This window comes from Ranitomeya variabilis, chromosome 2 (assembly GCF_051348905.1).
Source record: "Ranitomeya variabilis isolate aRanVar5 chromosome 2, aRanVar5.hap1, whole genome shotgun sequence".
In the NCBI taxonomy this organism is placed as follows: domain Eukaryota; kingdom Metazoa; phylum Chordata; class Amphibia; order Anura; family Dendrobatidae; genus Ranitomeya; species Ranitomeya variabilis.
The window spans coordinates 463,387,969-463,400,077 of record NC_135233.1 but is presented as its reverse complement, the minus strand read 5'-3'; the positions used below and the strand labels follow the sequence as shown (position 1 = coordinate 463,400,077).

The window sequence follows — 12,109 nt, the reverse complement described above, 5'->3', positions numbered from 1 at the left end:
CGTGATGACCCCCTGACGTTCTGTACTTGTCATTATGCCACGTAATGTCCCTGTTCTCAGGAGCCCCCCTATACGTGACGTGATGACCCCTGTAAGCATCAGGTATCGAATGGCAGTCTCCAAGTGATGGTGTATGGTGCTGACCGCCATACCCATATACACTGCATACAGCGGTGATCGTTCCCACCAGGGACCCCCGTTCTTGTGATGAGTTGCACCTTTATCGTCATTCTTACAGATGGTGGATTAATCTTGTTCATGAGGAATTCTTGACAAGGCTAAAGAAAATGTTACAGCGCCGCCACAGGAGACCTGAGGCATTACATGGCGCCTGTTGAATTAAGAGGTTGAGGATTTCTTTTGAAACAGGAGCAATAATGCATCATTATTTGTACTTATTGTAAGCCCCCCAACCACCCACAGGTGACTGCTGCAGCTGATCACTGGTCTCCAGTCTTGTGCTGAGCTGTGATTGCCTGCAGCTGTCACCAAGGACCCCTATGACATGAGCACTGCTGCACAGCTGGCTTAAATATGTTATCTTATATGTGAATGCCTCCACTACCTACTGTCACAGTTCAAATATCAACCCTTTTAATTCACTGGGCACTATTATTATTATTATTACTACGCCATTTATTCCTTGGCGCTTTACATGTGAGGAGGGGTATACATAATAAAAACAAGTACAATAATCTTAAACAGTACAAGTCACGACTGGTACAGTAGGAGAGAGGACCCTGCCCGCGAGGGCTCGCTCACAATCTACAAGGGATGTAATGCTTTGTGTCTCCTGTGGTGGCGCTGCAGAGGACCCGTTGTCCTGATAAGTTACGGCCAAGAATGGTGGGTCTCTGCATCTGCGCATTTAGAGAACCCCTCCAGTGACACTTTTTTTTTTGCCAAAATTGAAGATTATAGTCCAAGTGTTTGTCTATTCAGAAAATGTGCAGACAGACCCTGTGATGTAGGGAATGTTAACAAGCTGGTGGTAAATACAGTTGTTAGAAGTTGTAGAATAACTCCGATCATGTCCTGTTTCATCGATGTCCAGGAATACAGCATCGCCTGGATTCCCTCAGCACCCTGAAAGTGAAGGGTCTGGTCATCGGGCCGCTGCACATCAATTCTAAAGACGATCCTTCCAGTACCAGGCTCAAGGAGATTGACCAGAAATACGGAACCATAGAAAACTTCAAAAACCTCCTGGATGCTGCTCGTAAGAAAAGTGAGTACCATGTGTGGTGCCCCCCAAGGCAGGTGGGATCACTGAGGAGTCTGTGCTGGTGGTACACCAGGAGATTGGCAGTCTGTGTACTAAGCAGATTTATTCATTTATTTTTAGGCATTCAGATAGTTTTGGACCTAACCCCGAACTACAGAGGAGAAGATGTCTGGTTCAACCAGGAAATGAAACAGCCAGAGAGTGCCCTGCTAACACAAATAAAGGTGAGCCCACCATACACAGGCCTGTCCGGCAGCAAATAAGGCTTCTTTCACATTTACGTCGGTACTCGGCCGTCACAAAGCGTCGGCGCGACGTACGTTTGTGAAATTTGGTGTAACGTGAGCAGCAGACGCAAGTTTTTCAACGCGTCTGCTGCCCATTCTAAAGTCCCAGGGAGGAGAGAGAGATCTCCGGGCGGGCATGCACACTAGAAAAAACAGGATAGGACATACGAAAAAACGTTCCCTTGAACGTTTTCTCAAGACGACGGCCCGCCAAATTCCGACACATCCAATGGACGACGCACGCAACGTATGGCCATATGTCGCTAATGCAAGTCTATGGGGAAAAAACGCATCCTGTGGGCAACTTTGCAGGATGCGTTTTTTTTTTTCAACAAAACGATGCATTGCGACGGTGGCTCAACAATGGAAATGTGAAAGAGGCCTTAGAGCTCTGATTACATAATGCTGCCTACATTGACCGTGTCCTAAAAAAACCCCAACCCTTCCCTGGTCCAGCACAGTCTCTAGCTGCTGCTCCCCGTGGTCTGTCTGTGGTATTGATGTTGTGTCAACAACATGGCGGACAATAAGTGAGCTTAGCAGCTCTTGCCATCAGCTCTGGTGTAGCTGTTCAACATCATGTCAGTACTGTGGGCAATAACAGTCAGGAGCAATGATAAAGACTTAATGCTGGACCCAGGGTGGGTGAGTAAAACCACCGTCCACAGGTGCAGTTTTTCTGAAACTGGAAAACCCTTTTTATGGGGTATTTTTATGTTGAGAATATTGATTCTTTCTGTATGATCGCCTGTCCGTATCGCATTGTCTCCCTTGCATGCACAGAATGCTGCAGCGTTTTAGACTGGGCTAAGTAATTTGCCCCACTGCCTGCTTGTTCCATAGAGTGGTGCAGCTCTTCAAATGGCACTGCCACTCTTGGAAAGTGATGCAAGTTTTCAAGTAGGCAGACCTTATTGTCCCCTCAAACTCCTTTTTATTTCCCTATTATTTTTTTTTTTCAATCTCGGAGGAAGACTTAACTTTTTATTTATGGTCTTGCAGGATGCTATGCATTTCTGGCTTGAAAAGGGAGTTGGAGGAATTTACATCAGCGGATTTGAGAAAATCCAGAATGTAAGTCTATTTGTCTTACACTTTGATAGTAGGTTCTGTCATATTACATCCTCTGTTCGCTGATAACATGTTTGTTTGTCCCTTACTATACAGCCCGATGAGATTGTTCCTGAGCTGCAGAACATCACTGTGAACCACAGCTCTGAGGGTAAAGCGAGGCGAGTATCTAGGACGCTCTTGTACCGTAGTGACCTTCTCCGCACTAGTAGAAGATGCATATTGACAGGTTTTGTATTTCTCTTGCTATAGGGTGCTGCTCATCTCCTCTAATGATTCCCCCAGCAACCAAATAATGAGTATCCTCAATGACACGACCACTGGTATATTAAGCACCAGCTACTTGTTGAGCAAAGGGAATGAAAGCGACAACTCTCTCGGAGAGCGGATCAAGCAGTATCAAGGGTTCGCTTGGGAACAGGACAAGATTCTGTGGGCGGTGAGTATACCTGGACTTTGCCATATACTTCAGCTTCTGTGCTTACCAGTATTTCGATCGATATTCACATTTATAATGTTTCTCTCCTCTAGATCCGACCACGTCTAGGACACTTGGCTTCTGCGGTGAAGGAGAAGTTGCTGCGAGTGTATCAGCTCCTGCTCTTCACTCTTCAGGGAACACCTTTAACTCTGTATGGAGATGAGATAGGACTTAAAGATTTGCCTGGCCAGGTAAGGACTCTTACAGTAGAATTAGCCCAATAAAATGACATCAGTGGACAAGCCTAGGCACGAAGTGCTCTATGCCAAATCCGTTAATCTGCCCTTGACTAGTCTGCGCATTGTTCCTTACGTGTTCCCTCCTCCGCAGCCTGCACGTGGCCCGTACATGCAGTGGGATAGCGGTAAAAATCATGGCTTCTCTGAAGTGGGCGCGGTGAATGAGCTCAACATGAACATCTCATTTAAGGTAAGGAATGGGTATATGATCGTACTAAATATGAATATTTATGATCTGACCTTGGTCGTACAAGTCCTCATGTGGTTGACTTCTCGCATGTTCTTCAAACTGAGAATTATTGAATGTTTTTATTATTTTGACAGCTGAATGATTAATGTAAAAAAAAATTACCAGAGGGGCTTTAAAGTGATAAACTTCTGATACTAGATGGAGCAGTCAGAGAACAACCTCCTAGACACTCTTACACATGATGATTTTGGGAGAAGGGATTAGGCTTTTATGGACATATCTGGCTGCTGCTTATCTCCCTTGAGAATAAAGATCAGACATGTTGAAATCACAACCAAAATTGTGTTGTCAGCGAAGTGTCGACATAAGCTGGTCATCTGGATCAGCCTGCACCTACATGATGCCTTACCATACACTGCTGTTTCAGACTGATCTTCCACTCAGGTGTCTGGGAAAGCATTTTTTTTACCAAAAGATATGTAATGGGTTTTCCCCATTAAAAAAAAGAAAAAAGTTTTTGCTCTTTCATCAGAGGTGACAGCGCTAAAGACGTCACGATCCAACAGATCTGCTGAGATATATACACGATCAGCATGGAATCGTATGGACCTTTTTCATTAGTATCTTGGCAGGTGTTTGGGGTCATAACATCATGTGCTTCAATCGCCTCCTGTGTAGAAGTGGACAACCCCACTTTAGAGAAGAGAGTAGGAACTTTGATTTAATGGTGATTGTTAGGTTCTTTTATTTTGAGCATATGACTAGTCATAAATGGCATAATGCAAATGTGCTGTACTCTAGTGCAGGGGTGGGGAACGTCCGGCCCGCAGCCCATGTGCGGCCTGCAATATCATCTGGCACGGCCCGCAGCCACTTTGCCCATCACGTAGGTGCAGAGCCTGGGATTCTCGGATGCAAGTGCTGCAAATCTATTTTACGGAGCGGAGGAGGAGGGAGAATGATGAGCAGCGTGCACTGCAACCCCCGGCAGCTCTGCAAGAAGATCTGAGATGAACACTTTGCAACTTTGTTGTAAAACTAGAGAGAAAGAGAGGCATAGTCTTTTGTGCACCTGTACCTTCCCCTCCCAGCCAAGGCAAAGGGGAGAATGTTTCAGCCTGGTAAAGGAGGTACCAAAGGAGGAGCCCAAATTCTGGAGTTTGAAAAAGTGCAAATACAAAATTCTCCCCCCCCCCCCATGCATATGAGAGTTCATGAGTGCAGGCAGCTCGGGGCCAGTGCATTAGGCTGGGTTCACATTGCGTTAATATGGCACGTTAGACGAACTGCGTTACACCGCAGCATAACGCTACGTTAATGCTGCCATTAACCCCCATTTCGGGTGCATCGCTAACGCATGCCATAATGGGCGTGCCCTAAAGATGTGTCGTCATTGAGTGACGGACCCTCGGACGCGGGCTGCAGCGTTTCTGGGTCTGTCACCGCTAGCGCGTTGAACGGGCTGCTTTAACGCATTGTGAACCTAGCCTTAGTAAGTTTGAGCATTTCCTGTTTACTGGCTACCCTTCTGCAGAGTTTCTGCAAGGCAGGGCTTCCATGCAACAGTGGAAATCACCACTCCTAGTGCAGGCTGACATGGCTGCACTGGCATGTACTTTATGCAAAAACTGCACATCCCCCTGCAACAAGGCAGCAAGCAACTGGTTAAACATTGCATGCACACTTAATTTTTAATATTTTTATTTTTTTTTTAATTTTTCATGGTTGCAGCTTTAGGCACTTACTACTTAGCATTTTTCTTATGTTTTTTGCATGCTCACTTATGATTTATTTTGCACAGTTGCAAATTATTCCTTGTGCACTTCTATATTTGCAGGCATTTGCTATTATTTTTTATGTAGTTTTGCAGTTGCATCATTTTCTTTTTGCAAGTTTTTTTATATTTGCATTTATTTATTTATTTTTGCACACACTGTGCAATTTTTATTTATTTTTTTAAAATTTTGCACGGCTGTCAAATATTCCCCGTCGTTTTTCCTGGGTGCACTGTGAGGAGACATGCATTGAAATATGCCCGCAAATGCTATTGTAAAATTCCAAATGGTCCTTGGGAGAAAAAAGGTTCCTCACCCCTGCTCTAGTGGGGTGCAGGCAGCGGCTGATAATAGAGGTGTGCCTGCCTATCTCTCCAACCTTTGTTCTCAGCAGTAACCTATGCACTTGTGTGTTTTCCATAATCTTTGCTCTGTTCCTTCTGCGATCTGCTCACGCTGCAGTTTTATCCTTGCTGTCGGCAGCTTTCTCTGCAGCAGCGGCTTCATCCCCCCTCCTGACTCAGCTCATTGTATTGTGCGCTCCTAATCCTGTGGTGCGGACTCTTGGATACAACCTTTACCCTACTTGGCTACAGACTGATAAGAGAACATGAGCCCAGGGCTGAAATGTCTGTTCTTTCACAAACTTTTCTTTATTTTTCTCTTTGTCTCTAGGCCCAGGAAGGCGATAAAGATTCTTTACTCAGCCTTTACAAGCGTCTGAGCGATCTGCGGGGCAAAGAACGGTCCCTTCTTCACGGAGACTTCACATTACTCAACCACACTGGCAAGGCGTTGGCTTTTGTGCGGAGTTGGGACCAAAATGAAAGATTTGTGACTGTAGTAAACTTTGCTCCTGAGGAGGAGACGGAGGTGTCCATAGCACATAAGACTATACCGGAGCAGTGTTCAGTAGTTCTGAGCTCCAATCCCGAGAGGAAAGAGGGAAGCGTCGTTCCTGTAAAGAGGCTGACGTTAGCGGCAGGAGAAGCCTTACTGCTGAAATATCCGTACAGCGCGTAAGGAGCGCTCTGCTGGCGGAGCCGCACCCTCACATTCCATATTCTGACCCTGTCCACTCCAGCAGGCACAGTATTAGCCCTTGCATCATCCCTCCCTTTCACTCTTCCCTCCCTTTCATCCTTCATTGCACTGAGACCACCATCACCATTAATGTCTAAATTTTTTATCAAGTAAGAGTTTCTTTAAACGCGTTAACAGCAATAAGTGTAGTGTGCTTTCTCGTGTCGTGAACGTAAATGCTCTAGGATGTGTGCACACTTGTGTATGGATGATTGATTCATACCGATAATACAGTATTGCGGCAGACTGACCCCTGGGTGTTTGCGGAGGGAATAATAAAAGGGTTTCTGGTCAGAAGATGTTTCCTTATAATAAAAGTAGTTTACATGTGAGTGGATATTGTCGTGTGGTTACTTTTTTTTTTTTTTGTTTACAATTCAAGTAAATGGGAATTTCCTTATTCCTCCAAAAGAGGCTCTGCTGCAGTTAAAGGCAATCTCTTCTATGTTCTCAACACAGCATAGCACAGTATGTGCTTCCCCTTAAACTGCAGTGAATTTTTATGTTTTTGCGGTTGGCATGCTTGGTTTATACATTAGTAGTAGACAACCCATTTAAATATACTTGAGTGCCCCAGAGTAAAAAGAAAACCTGAATCAAAAAACAAAAAGCTTCATTTGGTGCTTTATTCCTGACATTATTCAGCGGCTGCATTTCCATTTTCAGTCAAGAGTATTAATTGCCTGCAGTGGTCATGTAACTACTAAAAGACAATAATAGTGATACAATAATCTCTTTATATGGCACTAACATATTCCGCAGCGCTTTACAGGTTGCACACATCGTCACTGTCCCTGATGGGGCTCACAATCTAAATTCCCTATCAGTATGTCTTTGGAGTGTGGAAGAAAACCGGAGGAAACCCACGCAAACACGGGGAGAACATACAACCTCCTTGCAGGTGTTGTCCTTAGTGGGATTTGAACCCAGGACCCCAGCGCTGCAAGGCTGCAGTGTTAACTACTGAGACGAATCAGGATTCTGGGGCCAGAACTGACGTGCATGGGAGGGGGAGGGTAGAATTATGATGGACGGGAGGCAGGGATTTCTTCAAGCCACCGAATGTCCCGCAGCCTGGAAGAAATCATTAGCATAAATACAGAATATAACATTTCTCCATAACAAGACCATTAATATGAGGCAGACAGGTAGGACTAGTGTTGAACTCTGATAACATCACGGGGGATCCAGCTTTGTCATGGCAGTTGGAGGGCACATGATTACCTCCTGGTCTGCCAGCTATGGTGGCCTGTTAGACCTAGCCAGCAGCTGCATCTCACAGGCGCAGGTCTCATACAATGCTATACATGTATATTGCAGAGCATGAAACTAGTGATCCGAGAAATAAACGTTGAAGTCCCATACAGGGACTAACTACAAAAGTAAAAAAAAAAGAAAATATTAAACCAATAAATATGTATATTTATGTAAAAACAAAATACACATTTGGTATCTAATGTCTGGAACGACCCGACCTATAAGGCTATGTGGACACGTTGCGGATTAGGCTTAGGAATTTCTGGTGAGGATTCTGCATCTCTTGGCAGAAAACGCAGGTGCCGATTTGTCGCGTTTTTTGTGCGTTTTTGGTGCAGATTTGCTGCGGATGTTTTGCGGATTTACTGCGTTTTTTACCCCTGCGGATTTCTATAATGGAATGGGTACAAAAACGCTGCAGATCCGCAAAAAAGTGACATGCTACTTCTTTTAATCTGCACAGAATTTTCCCCACCATCAGCACAGTGTTTTTTTTCACATTGATTTACATTGTACTGTAAAACACTTGCGGATCTGCAGCGTTTCTGCACCGCAAATAACGCTGCGGATACGCAGCAAATCCGCAACGTGTGCACATACCCTAAAGCTGTCACACTAGTTAACTCCTTCAGAGCGCACCATTAGCAAAAGCTTTCTTTAAATATCGTGCCGCCAAACAAAAAGTAAAATAAACCGCCATCAAAAAGTCAAATTGAAATAAAAAAGGTAGCTATGAAAACATCATCTTGTCCCGCAAAAAGTAAGCTACCATACAGCTCCCTCAGTGGAAAAATAAAGTTATGGCTAATATCGTTTGTCTAAAAGTAGCAAAACATAGCTTTGTTTTTTAACTGTGGTATCGCTGTAATCGTACTGATTCAAAGAATAAAACTGTCTTACCAACTTTACCACACGCAGAACAGCAATGAAAAAAAACAATTCCTGAATTGTTGTTTTTTGTTCATTCTGCCTACTAAAAATCGGAATAGAAAGTGATCAAAAAATGTCATGTGCCCAAAAATGGTACCAATAAAAAAGTCAACTCGTTCCGCAAAAAACAATCCCTCACATGACTGTCAGCTGAAATATAGAAAAATTATAGCTTTTAAGATGTGATGCAAAAACTAGTTTATGTGAAAAAAGAAAGTCGCGTCATAAAAAAAAAATACAGTATATACTCGAGTATAAGCCGACCCTCCCCCTAATTTTGCCACAAAAAACTGGGAAAACTTAATGACTCGAGAATAAGTCTAGGGTGGAAAATGCAGCAGCTACTGGTAAAATTAAAAAATAAAAATAGATACCAATAAAAGTAAAATTAATTGCGACATCAGTAGGTTTAGTGTTTTTGAATATCCATATTGAATCAGGAGCCCCATATAATGCTCCAAACAGTTTATGATTGGCTCCATATTAAAATATGCCCCATATAATGCTGTTCAAATGTTGATTATGACCCCATGAGATGCTCCATATAGACATTTGCCCCATACAATGCTGCACAAATGCTGATTATGGCCCCATAAGATGATCCATAGACACATATGCTCCACAAATGCCGACCATGGCCCCATAAGATGCTCCATAGAGATATTTGCCCCCATATAATGCTGCACATGGCCCCATAAGATGCTCCATACAGATATTTGCCCCATATAATGCTGCACATGGCCCCATAAGATGCTCCATACAGATATTTGCCCCATATGCTGTTGCTGCTATTAAAAAAATAAAAAATTACATACTCACCTCTCAGGCCCCCGGCACTTGCTATATTCACCTGCTCCCCGTTCCAGCGCCGACCGCCGCTGTGTCTTCCGCGTCCTCTGCACTGACTGTTCAGGCAGAGGGCGGCGTGCACACTAATCGTGTCATCGCGCCCTCTTACCTGAGCGTCACTGGAGAGGACGCGGAAGACGGAGCGGCGCCGACGGTGGAACGGGGAGCAGGTGAAAATCGCGCACTGCCCCCCGTCATACTCACCTGCTCCTGGCACTGTCCCTTCACGTCTGTTCCCTGGCGCCGGCAGCTTCTTCCTGTAGTGAGCGGTCACATGGTACCGCTCATTACAGTAACGAATATGCGGCTCCACCCCTATGGGAGTGGAGTCGGGTCCATATTCATTGCTGTAATGAGCGGTACCATGTGACCGCTCACTACAGGAAGAAGCTGCCGGCGCCGGAGAACCAGGGACACCGCGCCAGGAGCAGGTGAGTATTATTACACAGCTGCCGCTCCCCCTCCCCTGCCGACCCCTGGGTATGACTCGAGTATAAGCCGAGAGGGGCAATTTCAGCCTAAAAAAAATGGGCTGAAATTCTCAGCTTATACTCGAGTATATACGGTAAATCCAATTTTTCATCTGCTGTTTATTTTTTTTCTTTTCATTCTGCCACCCAAAGATCGCAGTAAGGCTCAGCGCACATTTATCCTGCACTATGCACTGAGCGCTTACACCGGGGTTTCCGTGTAAATCTCTGAAATATGTTATTCAGACTGAACCTCTGGCAGAATATTCCCTATAATGAGGCAGATGTCGGCACTGTGGACGCCATAGCACCTGTGATCTGGCGGTGTCTGTCCTTTTAGGCTGCCATCACACTAGCAGTATTTGGTCAGTATTTTACATCAGTATGTGTAAGCCAAAACCAGGAGTGGAACAATTAGAGGAAAAGTATAATAGAAACATATGCACCACTTCTGCATTTATCACCCACTCCTGGTTTTGGCTTACAAATACTGATGTAAAATACTGACCAAATACTGCTAGTGTGACGGCAGCCTTAGGATTGCATGAAAGCACGGTCTGCCAATTTTGTGCACCTCTGAAAAGGACACCGCTGAACAGAGGCCAGACGGAGTCCAGAGTAAGGCCGGGGTCACACTAGAGAGGAATATGGACGAGCGAGAGGTGCAAAAACAACGCATTGCACATGGACCAATGTTTATGGGGCAGCTCCCATCAGCTGTATATTTCTCGGCCGTATTTTACTGGCTGAGAAAATCGCAGCATGCTGCGATTGTCAGCATATTGCGCAAAAAAATCTGCCAATGAAAGTCTATGGGGGCGAGAAAAATACGGATTACACAAGGACCATGCGTGTGACTTGTGAGAAATATGCAGCGGTGTTCTATAGAAAAGCCGGTAATTCAGTGCGGTGTACAGTAAAATCACACTGACAGGTTACAATAGAATAGATAAAATAAATATCTGCACATATATATATATATCTGTCTATACTATGTCAGTGAGACACACTCACACACATATATATATATATATACAGTTAGGTCCATATATATTTGGACAGAGACAACATTTTTCTAATTTTGGTTCTAGACATTACCACAATGAATTTTAAACAAAACAATTCAGATGCAGTTGAAGTTCAGACTTTCAGCTTTCATTTGAGGGTATCCACATTAAAATTGGATGAAGGGTTTAGGAGTTTCAGCTCCTTAACATGTGCCACCCTGTTTTTAAAGGGACCAAAAGTAATTGGACAATTGACTTCAAAGCTATTTCATGGACAGGTGTGGGCAATCCCTTCGTTATGTCATTCTCAATTAAGCAGATAAAAGGCCTGGAGTTGATTTGAGGTGTGGTGCTTGCATTTGGAAGGTTTTGCTGTGAAGTAAACATGTGGTCAAAGTAGCTCTCCATGCATGTGAAACAAGCCATCCTTAAGCTGCGAAAACAGAAAAAAATCATCCGAGAAATTGCTACAATATTAGGAGTGGCAAAATTTACAGTGTGGTACATCCTGAGAAAGAAAGAAAGCACTGGTGAACTCATCAATGCAAAAAGACCTGGGCGCCCACGGAAGACAACAGTGGTGGATGATCGGAGAATAATCTCCATGGTGAAGAGCAACCCCTTCACAACAGCCAACCAAGTAAACAACACTCTCCAGGAGGTAGGTGTATCAATATCCAAATCTACCATAAAGAGAAGACTGCATGAAAGTAAATACAGAGGGTTCACTGCACGGTGCAAGCCACTCATAAGCATCAAGAATAAAAAGGCTATACTGGACTTTGCTAAAAAAACACCTAAAAAAGCCAGCACAGTTCTGGAAGAACATTCTTTGGACAGATGAAACCAAGAGCAACCTCTACCAGAATGATGGAAAGAGAAAAGTATGGCAAAGGCGTGGTACAGCTCATGATCCAAAGCATACCACATCATCTGTAAAACACGGCGGAGGCAGTGTGATGGCTTGGGCGTGCATGGCTGCCAGTGGCACTGGGTCACTAGTGTTTATTGATGATGTGACACAGGACAGAAGCAGCCTAATGAATTCTGAGGTATTCAGAGCCATACTGTGTGCTCAGATCCAGCCAAATGCAGCCAAACTGGTTGTCGTTTCCTACTACAGATGGACAATGACCCAAAACATAAAGCCAAAGCAACCAAGGAGTTTATTAAAGCAAAGTAGTGAAATATTCTTGAATGGCCAAGTCAGTCACCTGATCTCAACCCAATGGAGCATGCATTTCA

At 44.3% G+C, this 12,109-nt stretch overlaps 1 protein-coding gene across 3 annotated transcripts in view; it reads left to right on the top strand.

The window, feature by feature from the left end:
- LOC143806709 (amino acid transporter heavy chain SLC3A2-like) overlaps window positions 1-12,109 on the top strand; it is a 101,765-nt gene that overhangs the window by 808 nt on the left and 88,848 nt on the right. For 2 of the 3 annotated variants that reach the window (XM_077287530.1, XM_077287531.1), the window contains exons 3-10: window positions 1,055-1,228; window positions 1,346-1,449; window positions 2,515-2,586; window positions 2,680-2,744; window positions 2,836-3,022; window positions 3,115-3,255; window positions 3,395-3,493; window positions 5,944-6,683. The exons of the other annotated variant lie outside the window; for it this stretch is intronic. In XM_077287530.1, the coding sequence (XP_077143645.1) occupies window positions 1,055-1,228; window positions 1,346-1,449; window positions 2,515-2,586; window positions 2,680-2,744; window positions 2,836-3,022; window positions 3,115-3,255; window positions 3,395-3,493; window positions 5,944-6,291 (1,190 nt within the window). In that variant the 3' untranslated portion in view covers window positions 6,292-6,683. Of the gene's footprint in view, window positions 1-1,054; window positions 1,229-1,345; window positions 1,450-2,514; window positions 2,587-2,679; window positions 2,745-2,835; window positions 3,023-3,114; window positions 3,256-3,394; window positions 3,494-5,943; window positions 6,684-12,109 lie in introns of those variants that run through there. 3 annotated transcript variants of the gene reach the window in all.